The sequence below is a fragment of the Mytilus galloprovincialis genome, chromosome 5, assembly GCF_965363235.1.
Source record: "Mytilus galloprovincialis chromosome 5, xbMytGall1.hap1.1, whole genome shotgun sequence".
In the NCBI taxonomy this organism is placed as follows: domain Eukaryota; kingdom Metazoa; phylum Mollusca; class Bivalvia; order Mytilida; family Mytilidae; genus Mytilus; species Mytilus galloprovincialis.
The window spans coordinates 90679679-90707565 of NC_134842.1; the positions used below are offsets into that span (position 1 = coordinate 90679679).

A 27887-nucleotide genomic window follows, 5' to 3' on the forward strand; every position below is an offset into this window, starting at 1 on the left:
AAGGTAATATATTCCTGAGGTAGAAAAACATTAGTATTTAAAAAAATTAACGTTTTGTTAACAAATAATTTGTAGTAATGATCATAGAAAAAGGGATCTAATTGAATGAGCATGGTCAAATGTTACAATAATTGTTAAAATTCATGTTTAGCGCGACCGAATGTGGATGGAGTAAATATCCATAGAGTACATTCTTACAGAATGCAAACTCTAGCAAACATTATACAAAATTATACTGACTACATTATTCATTAATTAAATATTACTTGCAACATATAGCTCTTCAACGATTTTGGGTACTTACACAACTTCGGATTTCAAATGTTTGGCTTTGAGCGTTGCTGATGAAGGTAAATCCAGAAAAGCGCTTCGGACGCAATAAATAATTAAACGTGTTGTTTTACATATATTCTTTTAATATATATTTTAATAACTCATTTGATTATATGCCACGTTCATTTTATACATAAGCGTAACATGATAGATATACTGAAGTCATGTTAATATGCAAGGCAAATGTTATGTTGTTATGTATTAGAATTCTTATATTTTTTATAGGTTAAATATTTATATTTTGCAACGTGTCCACCAAGCTCATGTGGACGAGATGCATCGCCTCCTCATGGTCAGTGTTTGTTTGGAGGTTGTTCTTGCAACCTTCCCTGGACAGGTGAAAATTGTACGATTGAACTACTAACTCCTGTTATTATTAAGCCTCCACAACAAACCATAAACGAATCGGTTATGTACGACTTCAAACTGCAGTTATCACAGGTATGAAGTCTGAGTAGATCAAATTAGGTCTTTGTTTTGTTTTTGTATTCCGCTATTTTTTCACTTCTTTTAATTCTCTTTTTTAAATATGTATGATATTTGAACATTGGTAAACTACTGTTGTCTATTTTGAATTTTCCTTCTTATTATAGCTTATAAATGTCTGTTTCCTGAACCTTATTCATAATACTTATACTTTTACTGGTATACATGTGTATTAACTTGGTTGTTGAGTATATGTTATTTAAGCATTAACCTCGATGAAAACAAGTACCAAATGACAGTAAAAAACGACATACAGTGTTCAACAAAAGTGCCATGAACCTTTAAATATCCTAGATTGACATGTGGCTACAATAAATACCTTATTCTCTAAGAAACGACAAATGTCATTGAGACATACTACTATCAAGGTTCAGGAACAAAAGACTGGTAAATTGAATAAAGATTAAGCAATATAATTTTTATATATTTATGTACATGATAAATCTACAGAACGTATAAACTGTCTTTCTAAAATTAAGTCAAACAGTGGGCATATTTTGGTTAGAGGTAATAACATAAAATTGTAATTTTGTATTCATAAGATAGATTACAGGATAAACCTTAAATTGTTGCGAAAGTACCATCAATTCGTGCAACATATATAGTAATAAATATTTTCGGTCAACAAATGAGTAGGGAACGCATTTTTTACATTGTTGCTGTTTTTTTTTTATTCTAACAGACTTGCAAAATTCTCCACATTATTATTTAATTTGTACAAAAGGTATCCTTTTTTTGTCTGAAAAAGAGGGACAGAAGATACCAGAGCGAGAGTCAAACTCATAAATTGAAAATAAATTGACAACGCCATGGATAAAACTGAAAAAGACAAACAGACAAATAATAGTACAGAAGACACAGCGTTTAAAACTAATGGCTAAAGACAAAGATCCTGCTCCACATGTTACACCCGTCTTGTTGCGTATGTTATTACAATTATGAATAGCCTAATTCGGTAGGTCACATTCGTAAAATCTCATTCAAATGGTTGATAAGGCCCATTCATGTCGAAGATAAGGTAACTATTTTATTGTCTTATAATTTGTTTTCCAAGGGAAGTATACCTGTAACATGGTCACTCATAGATCATCCAGGAAATATGATAATAGATGAACGAACTGGACGACTGTTGTGGTCAAATGTTATAGGAAGACTAATAGCTTATTCAGTCATCGTAGAAGCAACAAATGTTGTCGGTAAACATAGTATTGAATTGACGATAACTGTACCTGTTTCGTATTCTGTTAACCTGGTAACTCTAGATCCAAATGGAATTCTACCTAGACCAAAACAAATAGAAATTTTTGGAAAGGTTGCATTCAGTGATTTTATTGCACCGAGGATCGTCCCAATCAAACTTATGTGAGTTCAATTTAAAAACTTATTATTGACATGACAATATATTTAGATAACATAGAAGAGTAAAAGACTGAGCAAAAATAAACATCACAGACAAACCGGGGTTATTGTTCACTGGGGATTGATACCATTTCTTATTGATGAAAGGCTGGTGTTACATATGTTTTGATAAATGATTTTTATTTGATTCGGACTCTATATGAAATGAATTTCGTCTCTGATAATGTTCAGTTATCGAGTATCATTATAACATGTATAATACTTTGTAAGAATAACATATTCGTCATAAGTGCGTTTCTTGGTTTTCCTTTCATGCATGGATAATGCTCTAACATAAAAACACCAAAGTTTGGAACATGATATAAGAACAAAGAGCTACCTGCTTTAAGACGGAATTAAAAATATAAATGAAACCTGGAACCCTAACTTATTGAATTATTTCTCAATAAGCGAAAGGGCATGTTTTAAAAGTTATAAATCATGTCAACATCGAAGGATTATTATATTAAGGAGCTTATTATACCAACAGTTCACCAGTACCTGTATTAACCTAGTGGGTATAAATACAAATTACACTAAAACAATTTTTTTTTCATATGTGTTTCGATGGGTTAACCTTCATAATGAACGCTCAATTCTAAAAACAAAAAATGATAGTCATTGGTTAGGGAACAGACAATAAGCTATTGCAAAACAAAAGCTAAGGAAAAAAAAAAAATTAATCAGCAAGTTGGAAAATTTTTTAACAGAATTAAATAATATTATAGACACATGCAATGATAAAAAAAAATAACATATTATAAAAAGAAATAGATAATATAGAAAAAAAAAATAGGAAAACTCTGTAACGAAAAAATAAAAAGGAATCAAATAAGAGCACGGGTAAAATGGGTTGAACAAGGAGATAAAACTTCAGCATATTTTCTAGGGATGGAAAAATCTAGACAGAGTAGAAAAACAATAACCCAATTATATGATGATAAAGGTCAAGTTACAAGACATCAAGACAAAATATTAAAATTAGAAGCAAATTATTATAAAAAGTAATATTCTAAAAAAAAAAACTGTGAAATAGAAGCAACTGAAAGTATTTAGATTCTCTCAAGGAATATAAGAATTAAATGATTGTGAAAGTGATTCTTTTGAAGGGGAAAAACTGGTGATGAATGTATTGATGCAATTTTAAAATGAAACTTCATAAAACGCCCGGGCTTGACGGAATGAATGTGGAATTTTACAGAACAGTTTGGGATGAACTTCAATCTTTTATAGTCTCCACTTTTAATTACTGCTATGAAAAAAGAGAACTATCTTACACTCAGAAAGTTGGTTTAATATCTCTGATTTATAAAAATAAATGATTCCTTTTCACTAGACAATAATAGACCTATTACCCTTTTAAACTATGATGCTAAATTAATTACTAATGTCTTAGCACAAAGATGAAAAAACCCTGCTACCTAAGATTATACATACTGACCAAAAAGGATATGTCAAAAATAGGTATATTGTTTTCAACATTCGACAAGTACAAGATGTCATAGACTATTCTAAAACTTTCAAAATTGATGGGGCAATTTTATTTCTTGATTTTACAAAAGCATTCGACTCATTAGAATGGGTATTCATGTTTAAAACTTGGATTTAAAAATAATTTTATAAGGTGGGTTCAGACAATGTACTCTGATATTAAAGGATGCATAATTAATAATGGGTCGGTTTCCTCCCGTTTTAGAGAATCTCGGGGGATCCGACAAGGATGTTTGTTATCATCGTCACTATTTGTACTAGCTGTAGAAGTTATGGGAAAATCAAACTTAAAAGAACTAGAAATAAAATTAGACGGTCAGAGTAATACCCTCAAAATCTGCCGATTAGCTGACGATACTACTCTATTTCTTCAATAAAAAAAAGATGCAACTCTAGCAATTAATTTATCTGCCAATGAGCTTACGATACTACTCTATTTCTTAAATAAAAAAAAAAAGATGAAGCTCTAGCAATTAATTTAATAGAAATATTTGGTACTCTCTCAGGTTTGAAATTGAACAAAAAAAAACCCAAAAAAACTGAAGGGATATTGCTTGGTCGATTAAAACACAGTCGGGAAAAATTTGAAAAAATAAATTGGTGTACTTCACCTTTTAAAAGCCTTCGAATTTACTTTGGTTACAATAAACAAGAATGTCAAAAACTTAACTTTGAAAAACAACTGTTAAAAAGGAAAAAAATAATATCTGATTGGAGTAAAAGAAATCTTACTAACATAGGAAAAATAGTTGTCATCAAATCATTAGTTCTGCCAAACCTTTCATATGTTGCCGCACACACTATTATTCCTAAAGAAATGTTGCAAGACTGTAAAACTTTAATATACAATTTTATTTGGAAAGGCAAAAGAGATAGAGTAAAAAGATCAACACTTTCAAATGATTTCTTGGAAGGTGGACTTAAGATGACAGACATTGATGCTGATATAAAATCACTGCATATCAACTGGATTCTTAAATAAAGTGAAAATAAAAATGATAACTGGACAATTATTCCCAAATTTTACTTCAACAAATTAGGAAAAAATCTTCTTGTATTTAAATGAATTTAAAGAATATTAACGAAATTGATAAAATTAAGTTACAATATTTACCTGACTTCTATAAACAACTAATTAAAGATTGGATAAGTGTTATGGGAGGTAACACAAAATATCCCCAAAAATTTCTTGAAATTAGAAAACAAGTTTTGTGGGGAAACGATAATATCCGGTTTAATGGAAAATGTTTAAATTTTGAAGATTGGATAACAAGTGACATTATTAATATAAATGATGTAATTGATGAACAGGGCAATATCTCTGACACCATCATCTTACCTAAACTTAAATATAAACAAAATTGGACAAGGCAAATATATACGTTAAAAAAAGCAAAACCAATTGATAGGAAAACAATTCTTTGCATTGAAGATACATTGAAAACTAAAGTTAAAGTTATAAATGACTTAAAAATTATGCACAGGACAATTACTCTCTTTATGAGCACAAAAGAACTCTTTAAAATATTCACACTGAAAGGTAGTTGTGATAAACCAAATGGTTTTCTTATGTGGGAACAAATATTTGAGAAACATTTAAATTCTAAAATGAAAAATACTTTTGTTTTCATCTTTCAATATCTCACTGATAAGAGATTGAACATATCTAGATGGAAACTTATACACTATATACTGCCAAGTAATGAGCTTTTAAAAAAGTGGGAAATTACTGAGGACAACTTATGTAAGCATTGTAAAAAAAAAGGAAGAATATGACCATTTTGTTTGTCAATTGCTCATATAAAAATCACTTTCTAAAAATAGTAATAAAATTAATGAAATCTCTTGGTATTGAAAAAGACATTATAAGCCTTGAAAATTTAGTAACAGGGTACACAATTGAAGATACAGCATACTTTGATATTAATTACATATTAACTATAATATCCTTCTCAATATACAAAGCACATTTTGTCTCAGGAAAGAAGACAAAAAAAAAAAAAAAAACATTTTTAAAATTTTCCAGAAAGAAATTTCAGAAATTATTGAAATAAACAATTTTAATAACAAAACAAATAATAAGATAATTCTTAAAACAAATAGATACATTGCAAAGATTCAATTGAATCAGGACTAATCTTTGTATGAAGCACAAAACATTGTGTACAAAATTGTTTCTTGTACACAAGGCAAATATGGATATATTTATGATTCAATTCAACCATGCATGTCCAATGTTTGTAAGCATGTTCAGCCATGGTTGTGAATTATACTGTATTTTTAGATTTTAAAATGTGTATGTATAAAAGATAAAAAGAATTGTTACGGTAGAAATGTATCCGTACGTTTATTAATTATTGTGCAAAAATAATGTATCATCTCGGATGAGTGTGCTAACTTAAAATGTTAAACTTTTATTACTTGTGCATTACATATATATACATTGAGAAACAAAAAAGATCAGTAGATAACTAAACAAAATTTAAATACTCAACATATATAGTCACATACGTGAAATCCAGTGGATAACAATTACATTAAGGCGAAACACATCAAAACTATACCCGATAACGCACATGTGAAAAACAAAACTGTGTCCAATATTATTGGAAACACGGATCATACCGATAACGGAGATGATTCCGAAAAAATAAGTACTATGAAAAAAAACCAGGAAAAGAAACAAAATATCTATGAGAATTCTCAATAATTTATCAAATATATTTTGTAAAATAAATTATGTTATGCATACTAATATTATGAAGAAATAATACCTTACCAAATAGTGGTAGGCTAAAGTGAGGGACACTAAGTTAAAGTTGTAAACTTAGTAAATTGTTACAGCAAATATGCAATAAAGGATATTGTTACGTTGGAAATCATTGGTTAATGGATACAATAGAAGCTTATTGACCTAATTTGACGAAAAATATTTCCAAATCATCTAACAATGTCTAATTTGGCTAAAAGATGCTTACACTTATATTATTTCTTAGTTCATTAACACGGATTTTATTTAATGAAGTTTCCTGGTAATCATATCAGCACTAAAATAGTTGAGAAGGGGGAAACCCCAAACCAGTTAAATTCATGTTGCCATACAATTGTATTGAAAAGTCTTTAAACTCAAACACTAGAACATAAAATAAATTTTCAGAACATCCTACCAACTTCACTGTTCAAGTGGGTATTGTGTCGTTGTTCTCCTCTTATATTTAATGTGTTTCCCTCAGTTTTAGTTTGTTACCCCAATTTTGTTTTTTGTCCATAGATTTACGAGTTTTGAACAGCGGTATACACTGTTGCCTTTATTTGCAGACGACATGTATGCCTGGAAAAATTGTCAGCCTGGTATATACTGATTGGAAATGTTGAATTGTTTACAACCTATTCTATGTTCATGTATAGATTTGAGGGGAAATATTTTTGAACTTTTAAGTTTTAATGGTCTTCAAGTTTGAATTAGATTTGAACTTTCAACTATTTTGTTCGAGCACAACTGATGATCAAAATGACTACAAAACATAGTTTTATAAGCTTGTGTATTTACAACGATAGTAAAATCTGAAATACTCAATTTTGCATATGGTATATCTTTAATTGATTTTATTTTAGAATCAATAGTACGTTAACAGGTACAACACGGGTCTTAACAACAACAAATGATAAAAATAACTCAACATCATTCAGGACAACGTATTATCCAAGACCAGATGATGCAGGAACATTTAGAGTGGTACGCCTTGATGAATTTAATGTTATTTCAACGTTTTTTTTATAATCGTTGTTTTAATATGGTAGGGCTGAAAAAGTCAACATTCTTGTAGTTCATTTGTAGTTGGAAAATATTAATATTTGACTTTTAGCATTCCTGATGAATGTTCTTCCAGGAAAAACGCTTCAAACGCATGTCATTTATAACTAATTGTTTTCGTTTTTTTATATGTAAATCATAGATAAAATTGTTCTCGACCGAACCTTAGCGAATCTTCAATAAAATATATTTTTTTCTTGTCCCGAACATGTAGAATATGTAGACACATTTGTCACTGGATGTTAATAAAATATTGACCAATCGATAGCTTGCCAGTGTTTATCTAACTACTCTCATTATGGTCTTATCGTATTATTATTCTATAAACCTTCATACTGCTTATATTCTACAATTTGGTATATTTGATAAAAAAAATCTTACTCTCTTTATAAAGGAAGCATATCATCCAGGTTTTGAGCAAAGTTCAGGAAACACATTAACATGGGTAATACTAGGCATGCGATGCGAGCCGAATTTTGTCAGTTTGAAAAGTTACATAGACGGAAGCCAAGCTGTTTTTACAAACGTATCAACTCTAAAAAATATTGGAGGTTATCCTATCATTAACATATCATCAAAGGTAATAAAAGTTTTAAATCTATATGCTAACAAGTTGCTTCAATTAAAATGATACAAGTGTTGTGTTACAAGTTTTATTTTAACCTCTCATTGATAATATATTGTGAAATTCATACTGCGGCAAGGCAACACGTAGCTGTCGATCTTCTTGCACTGTTGTTTAATGTTGCAAAAGATGCACATCACACTAGTTCAGCTAATTGCAATATATTTCAAGATGAACTACTCAAGCTCTTAGGAGGCTTTAGTTTTTGAACATCCTATTATCATTACAGGTTTATGGTATTGAAAACGTTCATGTTTTTAAATCTGAAGATAAAACGGAAGAAGCTTTCTTCATGACGGATCTCAATTCGGACGAAATGGTTAGTTTTGGTTTCCAAATGAAAGATGTAAAACCAATGTTGAAAACATTTTATATTGTGTTTTCAACAACGGATAGAACATACGAAAGGCTTCAAATTAATGTTGATTTATCGATCAAAAAGCCGATACTTGTTTTCGAACCAAATGCTGTTAAGGACAACATCATCCGTGGTACCCAAAACATTTTAGATATAACCATAAAAAATATCGGTGATATTCAAGCAAGAGATGTGAATATTCATATACCAAATGAATCAAAAATAAGTTTGTTGTCATTATCAAGAAAAGGAGAAATTTTGAATTATGCCAACGAACAATTGAGAGATAGTTTGACTATTCCAGCTCTAAGTGAAGCAATCATGTCTCTCGCCGTCACTGTTGAATCGAATACTCCTTTAGGGGAACTACGGGGAACTATAGCTGTAAATACTAATCTGACGACGTTTATTTTACCATACGCTATTACAATTACTTCAGAGCGACGACTCAATTTAACTTTTGAAATCAAAGACGAGTATACTTATTTTGCGACGGGATCACCATTAGTTATAGGTGCAGAAGTTAAATTGGTAAATCCAAGACGAGGGTACTCAGAAACAAGATTAACTTACAATGATACAGGTATTTAACTTTACTCGGCTATAGTTGCATTTTGTATACTTTGTTTCATTGATGAGTCTCTCAAGACAAAACGCATGTCTAGCGCAAATACAAATGTCAATCCTGGTATCTTTGATTAGTTTTTTTACCATGTTTACTGACGCATTGGTGACAAAGGAAAGAAAAGAGGGACGAAAGATACCAAAGGGACAGTCAAACTCATAAATCTAAAACAAACTGACAACGCCATGGCTAAAAATGAAAAAGACAAACAGAAAAACAATAGAACACATGACACAACATAGAAAACTAAGGAATAAACAACACGAACTGTAGCAGCAGACCGAATCCGTAATACTAGTTTATCATACTATTTCCTCGGGCAAATTAGCAAGTCAGCTTAAAACACACGATAGACGTTCTCAGATATTTCTATATATCACTTATACTTGCATATTATATTTCAACATAATAAAACTCTGTTATACTGAAAAATAATTACACAAAGGTTTTCGTTATCACAAACTAGTCAAAACATTTACTAAATTTTATCATCGGTACAAGGGACATCATTTGTAAATATAAAAATCGACATGCAAACATCTTATACGTTTAGGTATTATACATTCAATATTAAAATTAGGTAATATTCTTTAAAAGGCACAAGCATGTCGGCATTCACCTAAAAAGCTAACCAAACTTTTAAACAGACTTATTCGGAAGGATATAGTTACGATACTGTTGTCAAGTTATTGAGGATTGCTATTTTGGTATTAATATTGATTCACTTATAGGCTCTTTGCAACAGAAATAAACACATTTATGTGTCATTGTCATTTTCTTTTGTTACCTATTCTAATATCGGACTCTCATTTTTCTATAAAATTGAGTTTTGCTGTGTGATTGCTATGCATTTCGTTATTTTACATTGGCTAGAGGAATAGGGAAAGGGTTGAAATCTCACAAAACATAGGTAACCCTGAAGCATGTTTGCGTCTGTTCCAAATCAGGAGCCTCTAGATTTTGTAAGGTTTGTACGTTTTCTTAATTGTAGTTCATTAAGTGTGACGTCCATTTTCACAAAACTAGTACACAATTTTATCTAGGAACCAGGTGAGGATCACCTCGATTCGCTGCATTGAAGACCAATTGGTGGCCGTCGGGTGTTGTCTGCTCTTTGTTCTGGTTGTTGTCTCTTTGATATGTTCCCCATTTCTATTTGCAACTTTATACTGATTTTTTTAGAATATTTCAAATTGTTTTAAATATTTGAAATCACATTTAATTAAAGGTTTAATTTCTTGTCCGGATTTTGCTATATTTGTGGTTTTGTTTGATCAGCTCTTCAACGGTTGCATAATATTATTTGGATTTTTAAATATTATGGGCGCCAGCGTCAATGACGAGACATTAATTGTGGATAGGTGAATTCTAAGGCAAATTGTTTCCTTTGATTCATAACTACAGTTGGTTCTATACCTTTGGTGTTGGACTAACATAACTTGAGGTAATCAGCAGCACAGTAGATAGACAGTACTTTGATTATGGGATTGGCATAAAAATACGAATATCTTTTTATTGAAGTTTGTCGATAACATGTAGGAATCAATTTTCAAATTAAAAAAATATTTCTCCACATGCAAAGCTTAGGTTCATTTACCATGTATGGCTAAACGTAAGACCTTTTTTGGTTTGTAAGGTCACGTTAATCTGGTGCACACACGCACAGACAGGTTATAAAAGTTAAACAATTAATAATGTATACAAATTAAATCTTCGGCGCTACCCTATTAATTAGAGGATATGCTATCAACCTAGCTTGTGTAAAGTGATATGCTTTATTTAAGTTGAATACTTACAAATGGAAATGGAAAGAAATGAATGGAAAGAAATGATTTGCATCGTAGCATTCAAAATATATTTACAAAAATACAAGTACTATATATACTAGTCAACAAAAGAAACGATACAAGACTTTTTTTCAAATTAAAGATAAAGTTTTCCGTTTATAGGACCATTATTGAAAGTAGTAATACTTAATCATTATGGAAATATAAATCCGTTTAAAAAAAATATGTTTTTGCTTTCGTGACTTTTTTTGGCGATTTTTTTTTTTATTTACAAAATTTACATAAAACGACAATTTGAAAAACAGAAGTTCCAACTAATGATGCCAACCCCTCATTTAAAGGTAAAGACAATGTTTGCCATCAAATTGTTTTTAAAAATCAAACAGTTTCTTCGTTTATTTGTTAAGCAAAGTTGGGCCCCACGAGAAATCGTTAAAATGTATACATTATCAACTGATTTACCATAGACAGTATGTGTAAAGAGATATTCAAAAAGCGGTCACAATTTTAAAACTAATCCGAAAGGTTCAAAATTTACTGTGTGTTGTTTTCATATCTAAAGCATTGATTTGAGACAAAAATGATTTTTTTTTGTGCATTTTTTGAGATTTAAAAAAAAACTTTTTTCCCCAAAAAATTGAAAAAACAATATTTTAACCCATTAGTTACAACATGCAATACAACTTGATAAGCATATTGAATAGTTTTAAACAAATTTCAAATCTCATTTAGTACTTAGAAAATTACGTGTCGATTTTTCTTCAACTTTCCGCAAAACTAATTTGCAGCCTATAATCGTTTACACGGAATTTAGATACTTTCCGACAAGTTTTGATTTTCATTAACACATGTGCATACATTGCAATTGAAAGCTTTTTCAAATTGTGTATCTCATTTTGTTTTATATTTAATACTTTTTGATAAATTTTATTTCAAAGTCGTGTATCGTTTCTTTTGTTGACTAGTATATGTATATAACTTATCATGCAGGATTTTTTTTGTCACCGAGGAATTCAACAGACGATCAATGTTTACAATTTCTTTTAATTGTCATCATCATTTGATGTCTAAATTCATTTCTTGGGTAAAGTTTCTTAATTGATTTCGTTTAGGCGGTAGCGTTCGTTTACTTTTATAAATTGTTACTTGGATGGAGAGTAATCTTATTGGCAACATACCACATCTTTCAATATTAAATAACGTTTCTTCTATAGCTTAGTGCATATCGTTAAGCTAAGACATTTGATCAATTGTGGATAAACTGTAGGCGTACGAAGTAAAATATTTTTTCCCCGTAAATTTGAATACTCCAAAAATTTCTGCGCATCCGTCTCCCTTTTAACACTATAAGTTTTGAAAATTTAATAATTTAAAGTCAATTTACTAGATCCATTGTTTTTACTAGTTTATTCTATAATCTTCTACTTTCCACATATATACAAAAGGTTAAGCTCTCAGTATTTTATTAAAATGAGAAACATTTCGGATATCACTACAAGAGAGTTTTGGTTTACGCACAACTTCTGAGTTTCACAAAAAGAGGGGCCTTAGGAATGTTTACACATCCATCTCTGATTTAAACTGTCTCCTAATTTTATGGAGTAATAATAGTCTTTTTCTTTTAAAGTATCACCAGCTGGTTAGTCAGCACGATGAATTATCATTACTTTGATCAAAATGTCAGTAGTAAAGTTTTGTTATCGTTTATTTTTTTAAAGAACAAAAGACTTTCTTTCCGAGGAATAAATAACCTTTGAATTAAATAATTTTACAAAACTGTTCCGATTTTCGAGTCCTGATTAACTGTTTTGCTTCGAGGGTCACTGATGAGTTTCATGTAGACAAAACGCGGTCTGGCTTACAAAATTTTTAATTCTTGTATCTATGATCATGATGATGAGATTATTCTGTTAAAGTGTAACATTTTTAAGTGGTATGAACTATAGTCCAGTAAAGATCAAGATTATAAATACAATTTGAAAAGATGTTTTGCACATGTCTGACTTTAATCAGTTTTGTTATTAGACTAGGCCTGTGTATAAAAAAGTTTTCGATTATTGACCCGGTTATTGACATACACCTCTCACTGGTATGACAGTCGCGTCAAATTCTATTATATTAACAACGATGAAATAAAAGGTATTTTGTAAACTCTGTTGAGCTAATTTGCCTATTAGATAAATGTTGTACAATTTTGAACTTCACATAACAGACTGGAACTTTCCATAAACTGGAAATAGGCAAAATATTGTTTTAAAATGATTTTTTATTTGTTTTTGTTTTTTGTAACTAACCATGCTGTTCTCTTGCATTGAACTTTGTTCGATTCGGAATAAATTCTTACATTGGTAACTATTTTAATTGGAATATTTAGATACTTTTCGTATTAAGAAACGACAGAACAAAACATTAAAAAGTGATAATCATGATAATGTCCAAGTGTTGTTTTCCTAGTACGATAAACAATTCTGCATTTAAATTCAACAAGCTGATTTTTTGGAGCGAACTATTATAAGTATTTAAAGAGTTGTCTGTTTTGAAGATATGTGATTTTCTTTTTATTCATAGGGGCTGTATTATTTGAAAACATATACGAGGACAAGTACACTGTTTACGCCAAAGCTGAAGGTCATTCTACCTACTCTGCTATAATCATTGCTACATCCTATACAACAGTTCGAGATATATTCCTACAAAGAACAGCTGTCACATATACGTGGACAGTTACACCTACTACTGTAGAGGACAAATATAAAATTACACTGGATTCCACCTTTGAAACATTTGTAAGTTTATATAATACAAATCTGATTTTAATCTTTATTCCTTTAAAAGCACACAATAAATTAAATAAAAACATAATATCGACTAAACAACATGTATAAGTGTGTCTTCTTATAGTCAAATCAAGCTTGTCACCTTGTAGAGTTAGGATGGAGACCAAATGACATACCATCTCGTCTAAATTTACCTGTGACATTTAGAAATGTTCAAAACCGACTATCAAAATTGATGAAAAGTAACCTGGTGACCTCGGTCAATTTAAAAACAATCTGTAGCCGAATAATTAAATTTGCAATATAAATTTATAATCAGTTGATACATATAAATCTTTTCTAATATTCGAATACACTTAACCCATGTTTTTCTACAGAGTGTGTGACTATCATGTCTGTTGCGCAATGATGTTAAAATGATGTGTATGCATAGAGTAGTAGGAAGATGGGATTTTTTAAAAGGAATCCTATTGGGTAAAGTTTGTGTTCGTCGTTAAACTTTTATAACTCAAGAACATCCAAGTAAAGGAAAAATGGCATCTTAAAATAATAATGAAACTATATTACCTACTGCATGTACTGAGGATGTTATGTTCATTCGTCACATAAGACAGTTGACCTTATATCTCAATATTATCTTTCAAAATACCCAAACACCGTAGTATATCAAGAAAATAAAATGAAATGGAATATGTTCTACATGACAAGATAGATAAACTTAAATAAAAGGTGAGTCCGAATCGGTTATAGTTAAGCAGCTTACCACATAAATCATGCAAATGGTGATACAAGCATGAAACTTTGTAAGAACATGCCTTTAGGCCTATGTAATCATATTAGGGGGGTAGCCACGAAAAAAAATCATCCGATCATGGCGGCCATCTTTGATTTTCGAAATGACGTCTTCACAGGAAAAAAACATCATATGTATGGCCCATTTAACTTGTATTGTTATCCAAAATGTTACAAAATGGAGTAAATCATTGTTACATAAGATAAAGTATCACTTTCGGTCAAATCTCGGTCGATAACCCACGCCTGGTTTAATTAATATCCCGAATATGACTGTTTTATAACCCGAATAATGTCAGTCGTTATATTACACAAATCTACTACTAATCTTCGATTGCTAAATTAGGTTCTATAGGTTATAGGCCAATAGAGGGCGTAATTTTATTCTAGTTAACCTTTTTGAGAGTGTGTGTTCTCATTGTTATAAGACGTGGCTCGGTACTTGTCTATTCACTGTTCATATTTTTAGTTACGAAGTTTTATATGCAATTCTGATCGGATATTGATTTGAAGGAATTCTATCCCTATTACTAACTTGTAAATACATCTAATAACATAATTAGAAATTAATCTTGATTTTTATACAATTTCTAGAATTTTTCCTGTGATGTTTCTCTATGTTGCGTAAATTTATTCATGTTACAGACACACACTCTACGTGCACTTCTCTACTAGTTGATTAGTTTCACTCGGTTCTTGTTTGCTGTTTATTTATTGCTCAGATAATATTTGCGTTATTGTTCTATAAGTTCATTGTTGATTACTTTTGTTTATATAATAGTAACTTAGGTTTTGAAATGGCGAAAATAATTCGCATTATCAGCTTCTTCAGCAGATAGTTGGGAAACTGATTGGACAAAATGTTGTTTGTGGCAGAAGGTCACAACAGACCTACTGAAATCGTCAGACGAAGGATATACAATGTTAGGCAAAAATATCCCTCTTGTCCATGAATAAAATACCCTCCCTATCCCTCTTGATATTCGGCGATTAAACCACGGAGAGGGTATTGAAAGCACAATGAAAAAAGAAAATGTCAAGTACCATAATTTGTGTAGGATAAAAATTAGCTTCAATGATACTAAACTTGAAAGAGCCCAGAAACGCAATATGTCACCGATACCATCTGGAAGTCCTAGTGATTGTACGTCTCCTTAACCTTTTAGTTGTACTCCTCGTTCTAAAGATCAACAACAAAATCCAGTTGAAATGTGCATATATGTTTCATTTGTGATAAAGAGTCACCTTTATCTCTCTTAAGAGAGGCAATGACAATGGAACTAAACCAACGACTAGTGGATTGTGCAACAGCTCTTCAGGATAAACAACTGTTGGCAAAGCTGAGTCGTGGTGATGTTATAGCACAAGAGATCACCCGTCTTGTTTCGCAGCTGTATATTACTGAGAGAGATCAACGAAGAGACAAACAGAGATCGAAAGCAGTTGCACACAGGAGGAAACTATAATGAAAGAAACTGCATTAGCTGAGCTCGTCACATACATTTTTGAAACTCAAAGAAACTCTGAAGAGTCGGTTGTGTTTCGATTAGCAGACCTGGCAAACCTGTACGAGGAAAGATTGGTACAGCTTGGTTCTTCTTCTGCACAGGTACATTCTACTCGACTCAAAGACAAGCTATTGCAAAAGATGCCAGAATTAGAAGCACACACAAAGGGCAGAGATATACTTTTGATGTTTGAAAAAGATATAGGATCAGCTATAGCGTTTGCTTATAATGACCGAAATGATTCGCTGCCAATTAGCTTCAACGAAAACAACATTTTCTGGATCCTTGGTCTCTGAAGATATCGATGATAGCATACCCCCTCCATTGTTACATATGGTGAAAATGATAAAACATGGACCTGATATAGAATCCCAGTTAGACAACGTTTCTACAAAGTCTGACTTAGCTCTGACCCAACCTTTAATGTTTAATTATCACCCAAACAGGCAAAAGGTGACTGTAGAACAAATACATTCAGCTGATCATGAGACACCATTTTGTGTGTATCTTGGACTGTTACTCTTTGCGAAAACCAGGAAAAGACAGCTAATAGATGCATTATTTCAACATGGGTTATGTATCTCTTACGATCGGGTACTGGAAATATCAACTGAACTTGGTGAAGCTGTTGTTGAAAGTAATTTAAATGAAGGTGTGGTATGCTCGTTTTATAAAAAGGGCAAAGTGTTTACCACAGCTGCAGTCGACAACATAGATCACAACCCAAGCTCAACAACATCAAAATCATCTTTTCATGGGACCGGAATCTCTATTTTTCAACATCAAATGAAAGATAATATCGGCGTTCAAAGGGATGAGTTAATATTACCTATACATCTACAAATATCTAAAAAGGTACCTGAACTACCTGCTGCTTATATGAATATGAAACCTGCATATCTTAAAACAAAACCAGAACCTCTCATTCTGCCTGATGATATTACTAATATACTTAACCACGGTTATCTATTCATGAGTTTGCAAAATGAGTATGAGTGGTTAAATACGTTGAGGTTCCCGCCGCTTTGCGACGATGGTAGCCAGGCCAGAAATCAGTAGACTTATAAGCCAATTCGAGGAATATTCGTCTAGAAGATATAACACAGATGATATAAATCATAGCAATTCTATGTCTATGCAAAAAGATTTCATTGACAAATTTAGAAGTCTTAAGACTGTCATGAATGATTATGGAAATCCATTTCTTGAGGATTCTGAAGATATTTACAGAGATCAGACAGTAACGATATTGTACAAGCAGGCACAGGGAAACTGTCACAAACTAAACAAATTGGATGCAATCAGTATGCTGACTTCAGAAACAGAATACAGAACACGGCAAGCATCTATGAGCCTATCAAGAAAAATAAGTTTCTGTTGTTAAGTCGCCAACCAAAGAAAAGTTCATGTGAAACAAAAAGCAAGCTTGACCTCGCCCGAGAAGATTGCAGTTTGTTTTCAAGCCTTTTCATATCCTCTCAAAGCAGACAATGCGACTTGGAAGAGTTTTTCAGCCACGAAAATCAGAAATTTCCTCCATCTTTATCTCAATGTGGAAAAATCAATATTGGGGTCAAATCACAGCCAATGGAAATCCTAGTAGCTAAGGGAGATTTACCAAGAGAAGAACCTCAGACAGACATGGTAGTTGTTGATGGTGCGGCTATGGTTAATTCAAGACCACCGCGTGGAACATACACTTTTGATGAATACGCAACAGATGTGATTTTGCCGTACATTATCCACCCTACTTCAAAACATACCAGAGTAGGTGTTATCTATGATATTTACATAGAAAACAGTCTAAAAGCACAAACACGTAAAGCGAGGGGTACTGGATCCAGGAGGACAGTTGTCGGCACCAGTAAGACTCCGAAAGCTTGGTCAAGCTTCCTTCGAGTGGACGAAATCAAAACGGAATTGTTTTATTTCCTTGCCGACAAATTTTGCTCGATTCAATCTGACAAAATTATTTTGTAACAAAAGGCGAAATTGTTATGACAAATTCTGATGATGACCATGATGATCTCAGTCCGTGTAATCACGAAGAAGCAGACAGAATGATATTTGTTCATATCAAAAGTGCAGCTGAAAAAGGGTGTAAGTCTTCACTCAGACACTGATGTAGTGGTTTTGGCGGTGTCTCTTTTCAAAACACTTCAAGTAGAAAAACTATGGGTTGCCTTTGGAAAGGGAAAAGACCTGAGATGGCTGCCGATTCACGAAATTAATCATGCTCTTGGTCCTAAATCAGAAGCTTTGCCATTTTTTCATGCTTTTACTGGATGTGACACGGTCTCCGCTTTTCGTGGAAAGGGGATGAAATCGGCATGGCAGACGTGGGAAATATTTAATGATATAAATAAACTCATCAAAGATACCATGACTTAATTTTATATATACGCCAGACGTGCGTTTCGTCTACAAAAGACTCATCAGTGACGCTCGAACAGAGTTTATGAACGATTAAGTAAGAAACCTGTATTGGTCAGTGACGCTGATATGGAGTTGACATAGGCATTTGTTGTGGTTATGTACGACAGAACTACAACAACATTTGAAATCAACGAATCCAGACTTGCACGCAAACAAAGACAGTATGACACCATTCCATCCACTAGAACTGCACTGCTTGAGCATACCAAACGAGCTACAAACCAAGGTGGCCATGTATAGGGACAGGAAGTCATACGTGATCAACATCTACATAGTCCTGGTGATTGGGTAACATAATTACCGATATATTAAACGGACATTTTTATCGTATATTTATACGACTATTATTTCACTCGAGTGTACGACCTTTTTCGACCCAAACCGGAAGTGGTGTTTTTTTTTTTACAATTGTTGTCTGTTTGACATATTTTCATATCATTTTATTGTATTTCAAATAGTTTTCATGACATATATAGCGTTGAAAATGATTAGGACAGTTTTTCAATCTCCACGATTGAGCAAAATGATGTCAATTTTGAATTCAAGATGGCCGCCGTGAAAAAAATGGAAAACATGTTGGCTACCCCTCTAATATGATAAAGAACTTCCTAACGAACTTCTATGGCAAATCCCTTGCTTGTATCAAACTTTGCATGATTTTCTTAAATTTCGGTACTAAGCAACTGTTTTAATGTCTTAATAATGGTTTTGTAGGTAGCACTCAAAGTATCGATTCTTAATCGTATACATTTGAAAATGTCAAAACATCGTTTTAACTATTTAAAAAATGAATACACTTATATCGGATATGTTTTAATGTTTGTTTTTATACAAAATGAATTCTTTTATTACGGAGTAAATACTTATAGAAACTGGCTGCCAAGATGCCATAACAGCATTCTGTTACATGCATAACGGCATTGTTTATTTTTTTGAGATTTTATCTTTGTGTTTAATGGATTTTCATCCTCAACGTGTTCATTTTCTTATTTAATTCATACTTTTCTTAGCAGTTAAATTAAGTTAAGACACAATTTTTTTTTTTATACTGATTCAATAATATTTCAAAAGTAATAAAACTACATAAAAAATTAATAAGGTAAGGTATAAATTAAAATGGAAAGGATTTGGTTTGTAAATTCTTCATAATATGAAATATTTGTTATGAATTGTAAACGAGCATTGACTATTGATTTGTTTTTTTATATGCAATAGAATATGAATTGCAGTACTAAATTCTACATTGTATTAATGCATCGGTAACAATATATGCGGGATTAGAAGAAGGGGACAAACTATATCATCAATAGATGTATATATAAAAAAGAAGATGTGGTATGATTGCCAATGAGACAACTATCCACAAAAAACCAAAATGACACAGACATTAACAACTATAGGTCACCGTACGGCCTTCAACAATGAGCAAAGCCCATACCGCATAGTCAGATATACTAGGCCTCGATAAGACAATGTAAAGCAATTCAAACGAGAAAACTAACGGCCTTATTTATGTAAAAAAATGAACGAAAAACAAATATGTAACGTATAAACAAACGACAACCACTGAATTACAGGCTCTTGACTTGGGATATATATATATATATATATATATATATATATATATATATATATATATATATATATATATATATATATATATATATATATATATATATATATATATATATATATATATATATATATATATATATATATATATATATATATATATATATATATATATATATATGTATAAACCTGTTGTATATAGCTATTAATACATCAGGGACAATGTCACGTTGATGTTAACAAAGCACAACCAGCTCTTCATTTTAGAAGTATCAAAGAATAGGCACAAATAAACCAATTCAATGGTCTTTAAAAAGCTATCATTTTTACATTTCTTAACATTACAAATATTTATATGTTGCTTGTTTGATTTAAAGGTCCCAATGCCTGTGGTTACAATAGAACCAAACAAGTTAGACACAGTGACTTTTGAGACAGAAGAACGAGAAAGTGTGGACTTTACTATAACTAATCATGGCCTCATCCGAGCTGATAACCTTCGGTTTTCCCTACCTACAGGACATCCTACATTGAAATTTCAATCGGTAAATATGATAAATATAATACACACATCTTGCCATGAGCGGATGCCGACCATACCGACTGTGTCAAATGAAAAAAATAAGCCTTTCGGAACAAATAAATTTCAGTCTGGATTTATTCGTCAGCAGCTCGAGTTTCTAGTTATTTAGTTTTTCTTATATAGAAACAAATAATAAACTAGAGGTTCTTAAGAGCCTGTGTCGCTCACCTTGGTCTATGTGCATACATGTTTTAAACAAAGGACACAGATATATGGATCCATGACAAAACTGTGTTTTGATGATGGTGATATGTTTGTAGATCTTACTTTACTGAACATTCTTGCTACTTACAACTTTCTCTATCTATAATAAACTTGGCCCTTTAGTTACAGAGGAAAATAACTCCTTAAGGGGTCAACTGATCATTTTGGTCATGTTGACTTATTTGTAGATCTTACTTTGCTGAACATTGTTGCTGTTTACAGTTTATCTCTATCTATAATAGTATTCAAGATAATAACCAAAAACGGGAAAATTTCTTTAAAAATTACCAATTGGGGGGGGGGGGGGGGGGGTGAGGGTGGGGGTTTGGGTGTCAGCAACCCAACAACCAGTTGTCCAATTCATCTGAAAATTTCAAGGCAGATAGATTTTGACCTGATAAACAATTTTACCCCATATCAGATTTGTTCTAAATGCTTTGGTTTCAGAGTTATAAGTCAAAATCTACATTTTACCCCTATGTTTTATTTTTAGCGATGGCGGCCATCTTGGTTGGTTAACCAGATTACCGGAATCATTTTTTTAAACTAGATACCCCAATGATGATTGTGGCCAAGTTTGGATAAATTTGGCCCAGTAGTTTCAGAGAAGATTTTTGTAAAAGATTCCTTTTTTTTTAAGTTGGTAAAAAATGACTATAAAAGATAATAACTCCTTAACGGGTCAACTGACCATTTTAGTCATATTACCTTATTTGTAGATCTTACTTTGCTAAACATTATTGCTGTTCACAGTTAATCTCTATCTATAATAGTATTCAAGATAATAACCAAAAAAACGACAAAATTTCTGTAATAATTACAAATTAGGGGCAGCAACCCAACTACCAGTTGTCCAATTCATCTGAAAATTTCAGGGCAGATAGATTTTTTTGACCTGATAAACAATTTCACCCCATGTCAGATTTGCTGTAAATGCTTTGGTTTCAGAGTTATAAGCCAAAATCTACATTTTACCCCTATGTTCCATTTTTAGCCATGGCGGCCATCTTGGTTGGTTGGCCAGGTCACGCCATACATTTTTTAAACTAAATACCCCCATGATGATTGTGGCCAAGTTTGGTTATATTTGGCCCAGTAGTTTCAGAGAAGAAGATTTTTGTAAAAGATTCCAATTTTCTATTTTAAATTGGTAAAAAATGACTATAAAGGGCTATAACTCCTTAAGAGGTCAACTGATCATATTAGTCATATTACCTTACTTGTAGATCTTACTTTGCTGAACATTATTGCTGTTTACAGTTTATCTGTACACTAGTATTCCACATTCCAAACTAAAAGACAAATTGAAAGAGTTGGTATTGCTTTGCTTCGTAAAAAAGAATGGCCAACGTAGATACAAGTATCTTGTCTTAGGGAGGGATAAATCCTACTTTGTAAAGGATCACTCTGATTCGAACAAAAAATTCTCTGAAACTGATACTATCAAGATGCTGGATTTCTTGATTGACAACATATTTGTTACGTTCGGAGGACGTGTTTTTCAACAGACTGTCGACATTCCAATGGGAACAAACTGTGCCCCTCTACTTGCTGTATTGTTTCTTTACTATTATGAGGCTGACTTCATGCAGGAACTTCTTAGGAAGAAATATAAGAAGCTAGCATTATCCCTTAACTCTACTTTTCGCTATATAGATGATGTTCTTTCACTAAATAATTCAAAATTTGGTGACTATGTGGAACGCATCTATCCAATCGAGATAGAGATAAAGGATACTACAGATACAGTTAAGTCGGCCTCATATCTTGACTTACATCTAGAAATTGACAATGAGGGTCGGTTGAAAACAAAACTTTACGACAAAAGAGATGATTTCAGCTTTCCAATTGTGAACTTTCCATTTCTAAGTAGCAACATTCCAGCAGCACCAGCATACGGGGTATATATCTCCCAATTGATACGATATTCCCGTGCTTGCATTTCCTATCATGATTTTCTTGATAGAGGGTTGCTGCTCACAAGGAAGCTATTAAACCAAGAGTTCCAAATGGTGAAGTTGAAATCATCCCTTCGTAAATTTTACGGACGCCATCACGAGTTGGTTGACCGTTATGGAATAACCGCATCACAAATGATATCGGATATGTTCCTTACGTCGTAACTACAATCCCCTTCCCTTTCCTGAATGTGACCTACCGAATTAGACTATTTACCGGATTTGTAATCACATAAGCAACACGACGGGTGCCGCATGTGGAGCAGGATCTGCTTACCCTTCCGGAGCACCTGAGATCACCCCTAGTTTTTTGGTGGGGTTCGTGTTGTTTATTCTTTATTTTTCTATGTTGTGTCGTGTGTGCTGTTGTTTGTTTGTCTTTTTGTTTTTAGCCATGGCGTTGTCGGTTTGTTTTAGATTTATGAGTTTGACTGTCCCTTTGGTATCTGTTGTCCCTCTTTTATCTCTATCTATAATAATATTCAAGATAATAGCCAAAAATCGGTATAATTTCCTTAAAATTGCCAACTCAGGGGTAGTAACCCAATAACCAGTTGTCCGATTCGTCTGAAAATTTCAGGGCAGATAGATCTTTACCTGATAAACAATTTCACCCCTGTCAGTTTGGCTCTAAATGCTTTGGTTTCAGAGTTATAAGCCAAAATCTACATTTTACCCCTATGTTCCATTTTTAGCCATGGCGGCCATCTTGGTTGGTTGGCCAGGTCACGCCATACATTTTTTAAACTAAATACCCCCATGATGATTGTGGCCAAGTTTGGTTATATTTGGCCCAGTAGTTTCAGAGAAGAAGATTTTTGTAAAAGATTCCAATTTTCTATTTTAAATTGGTAAAAAATGACTATAAAGGGCTATAACTCCTTAAGAGGTCAACTGATCATATTAGTCATATTACCTTACTTGTAGATCTTACTTTGCTGAACATTATTGCTGTTTACAGTTTATCTGTACACTAGTATTCCACATTCCAAACTAAAAGACAAATTGAAAGAGTTGGTATTGCTTTGCTTCGTAAAAAAGAATGGCCAACGTAGATACAAGTATCTTGTCTTAGGGAGGGATAAATCCTACTTTGTAAAGGATCACTCTGATTCGAACAAAAAATTCTCTGAAACTGATACTATCAAGATGCTGGATTTCTTGATTGACAACATATTTGTTACGTTCGGAGGACGTGTTTTTCAACAGACTGTCGACATTCCAATGGGAACAAACTGTGCCCCTCTACTTGCTGTATTGTTTCTTTACTATTATGAGGCTGACTTCATGCAGGAACTTCTTAGGAAGAAATATAAGAAGCTAGCATTATCCCTTAACTCTACTTTTCGCTATATAGATGATGTTCTTTCACTAAATAATTCAAAATTTGGTGACTATGTGGAACGCATCTATCCAATCGAGATAGAGATAAAGGATACTACAGATACAGTTAAGTCGGCCTCATATCTTGACTTACATCTAGAAATTGACAATGAGGGTCGGTTGAAAACAAAACTTTACGACAAAAGAGATGATTCCAGCTTTCCAATTGTGAACTTTCCATTTCTAAGTAGCAACATTCCAGCAGCACCAGCATACGGGGTATATATCTCCCAATTGATACGATATTCCCGTGCTTGCATTTCCTATCATGATTTTCTTGATAGAGGGTTGCTGCTCACAAGGAAGCTATTAAACCAAGAGTTCCAAATGGTGAAGTTGAAATCATCCCTTCGTAAATTTTACGGACGCCATCACGAGTTGGTTGACCGTTATGGAATAACCGCATCACAAATGATATCGGATATGTTCCTTACGTCGTAACTACAATCCCCTTCCCTTTCCTGAATGTGACCTACCGAATTAGACTATTTACCGGATTTGTAATCACATAAGCAACACGACGGGTGCCGCATGTGGAGCAGGATCTGCTTACCCTTCCGGAGCACCTGAGATCACCCCTAGTTTTTTGGTGGGGTTCGTGTTGTTTATTCTTTATTTTTCTATGTTGTGTCGTGTGTGCTGTTGTTTGTTTGTCTTTTTGTTTTTAGCCATGGCGTTGTCGGTTTGTTTTAGATTTATGAGTTTGACTGTCCCTTTGGTATCTGTTGTCCCTCTTTTATCTCTATCTATAATAATATTCAAGATAATAGCCAAAAATCGGTATAATTTCCTTAAAATTGCCAACTCAGGGGTAGTAACCCAATAACCAGTTGTCCGATTCGTCTGAAAATTTCAGGGCAGATAGATCTTTACCTGATAAACAATTTCACCCCTGTCAGTTTGGCTCTAAATGCTTTGGTTTCAGAGTTATAAGCCAAAATCTACATTTTACCCCTATGTTCCATTTTTAGCCATGGCGGCCATCTTGGTTGGTTGGCCAGGTCACGCCATACATTTTTTAAACTAAATACCCCCATGATGATTGTGGCCAAGTTTGGTTATATTTGGCCCAGTAGTTTCAGAGAAGAAGATTTTTGTAAAAGATTCCAATTTTCTATTTTAAATTGGTAAAAAATGACTATAAAGGGCTATAACTCCTTAAGAGGTCAACTGATCATATTAGTCATATTACCTTACTTGTAGATCTTACTTTGCTGAACATTATTGCTGTTTACAGTTTATCTGTACACTAGTATTCCACATTCCAAACTAAAAGACAAATTGAAAGAGTTGGTATTGCTTTGCTTCGTAAAAAAGAATGGCCAACGTAGATACAAGTATCTTGTCTTAGGGAGGGATAAATCCTACTTTGTAAAGGATCACTCTGATTCGAACAAAAAATTCTCTGAAACTGATACTATCAAGATGCTGGATTTCTTGATTGACAACATATTTGTTACGTTCGGAGGACGTGTTTTTCAACAGACTGTCGACATTCCAATGGGAACAAACTGTGCCCCTCTACTTGCTGTATTGTTTCTTTACTATTATGAGGCTGACTTCATGCAGGAACTTCTTAGGAAGAAATATAAGAAGCTAGCATTATCCCTTAACTCTACTTTTCGCTATATAGATGATGTTCTTTCACTAAATAATTCAAAATTTGGTGACTATGTGGAACGCATCTATCCAATCGAGATAGAGATAAAGGATACTACAGATACAGTTAAGTCGGCCTCATATCTTGACTTACATCTAGAAATTGACAATGAGGGTCGGTTGAAAACAAAACTTTACGACAAAAGAGATGATTTCAGCTTTCCAATTGTGAACTTTCCATTTCTAAGTAGCAACATTCCAGCAGCACCAGCATACGGGGTATATATCTCCCAATTGATACGATATTCCCGTGCTTGCATTTCCTATCATGATTTTCTTGATAGAGGGTTGCTGCTCACAAGGAAGCTATTAAACCAAGAGTTCCAAATGGTGAAGTTGAAATCATCCCTTCGTAAATTTTACGGACGCCATCACGAGTTGGTTGACCGTTATGGAATAACCGCATCACAAATGATATCGGATATGTTCCTTACGTCGTAACTACAATCCCCTTCCCTTTCCTGAATGTGACCTACCGAATTAGACTATTTACCGGATTTGTAATCACATAAGCAACACGACGGGTGCCGCATGTGCAGCAGGATCTGCTTACCCTTCCGGAGCACCTGAGATCACCCCTAGTTTTTTGGTGGGGTTCGTGTTGTTTATTCTTTATTTTTCTATGTTGTGTCGTGTGTGCTGTTGTTTGTTTGTCTTTTTGTTTTTAGCCATGGCGTTGTCGGTTTGTTTTAGATTTATGAGTTTGACTGTCCCTTTGGTATCTGTTGTCCCTCTTTTATCTCTATCTATAATAATATTCAAGATAATAGCCAAAAATCGGTATAATTTCCTTAAAATTGCCAACTCAGGGGTAGTAACCCAATAACCAGTTGTCCGATTCGTCTGAAAATTTCAGGGCAGATAGATCTTTACCTGATAAACAATTTCACCCCTGTCAGTTTGGCTCTAAATGCTTTGGTTTCAGAGTTATAAGCCAAAATCTACATTTTACCCCTATGTTCCATTTTTAGCCATGGCGGCCATCTTGGTTGGTTGGCCAGGTCACGCCATACATTTTTTAAACTAAATACCCCCATGATGATTGTGGCCAAGTTTGGTTATATTTGGCCCAGTAGTTTCAGAGAAGAAGATTTTTGTAAAAGATTCCAATTTTCTATTTTAAATTGGTAAAAAATGACTATAAAGGGCTATAACTCCTTAAGAGGTCAACTGATCATATTAGTCATATTACCTTACTTGTAGATCTTACTTTGCTGAACATTATTGCTGTTTACAGTTTATCTGTACACTAGTATTCCACATTCCAAACTAAAAGACAAATTGAAAGAGTTGGTATTGCTTTGCTTCGTAAAAAAGAATGGCCAACGTAGATACAAGTATCTTGTCTTAGGGAGGGATAAATCCTACTTTGTAAAGGATCACTCTGATTCGAACAAAAAATTCTCTGAAACTGATACTATCAAGATGCTGGATTTCTTGATTGACAACATATTTGTTACGTTCGGAGGACGTGTTTTTCAACAGACTGTCGACATTCCAATGGGAACAAACTGTGCCCCTCTACTTGCTGTATTGTTTCTTTACTATTATGAGGCTGACTTCATGCAGGAACTTCTTAGGAAGAAATATAAGAAGCTAGCATTATCCCTTAACTCTACTTTTCGCTATATAGATGATGTTCTTTCACTAAATAATTCAAAATTTGGTGACTATGTGGAACGCATCTATCCAATCGAGATAGAGATAAAGGATACTACAGATACAGTTAAGTCGGCCTCATATCTTGACTTACATCTAGAAATTGACAATGAGGGTCGGTTGAAAACAAAACTTTACGACAAAAGAGATGATTTCAGCTTTCCAATTGTGAACTTTCCATTTCTAAGTAGCAACATTCCAGCAGCACCAGCATACGGGGTATATATCTCCCAATTGATACGATATTCCCGTGCTTGCATTTCCTATCATGATTTTCTTGATAGAGGGTTGCTGCTCACAAGGAAGCTATTAAACCAAGAGTTCCAAATGGTGAAGTTGAAATCATCCCTTCGTAAATTTTACGGACGCCATCACGAGTTGGTTGACCGTTATGGAATAACCGCATCACAAATGATATCGGATATGTTCCTTACGTCGT

At 33.0% G+C, this 27887-nt stretch overlaps 1 protein-coding gene across 1 annotated transcript in view; it reads left to right on the forward strand.

The window, feature by feature from the left end:
* LOC143074197 (uncharacterized) overlaps nucleotides 1-27887 on the forward strand; it is a 79882-nt gene that overhangs the window by 44744 nt on the left and 7251 nt on the right. Inside the window, exons 20-26 of the mRNA XM_076249746.1 lie at nucleotides 559-774; nucleotides 1874-2181; nucleotides 7324-7444; nucleotides 7917-8102; nucleotides 8377-9088; nucleotides 13486-13703; nucleotides 20380-20547. Coding sequence (XP_076105861.1) covers nucleotides 559-774; nucleotides 1874-2181; nucleotides 7324-7444; nucleotides 7917-8102; nucleotides 8377-9088; nucleotides 13486-13703; nucleotides 20380-20547 — 1929 coding nt within the window. The remainder of the gene's footprint in view (nucleotides 1-558; nucleotides 775-1873; nucleotides 2182-7323; nucleotides 7445-7916; nucleotides 8103-8376; nucleotides 9089-13485; nucleotides 13704-20379; nucleotides 20548-27887) is intronic.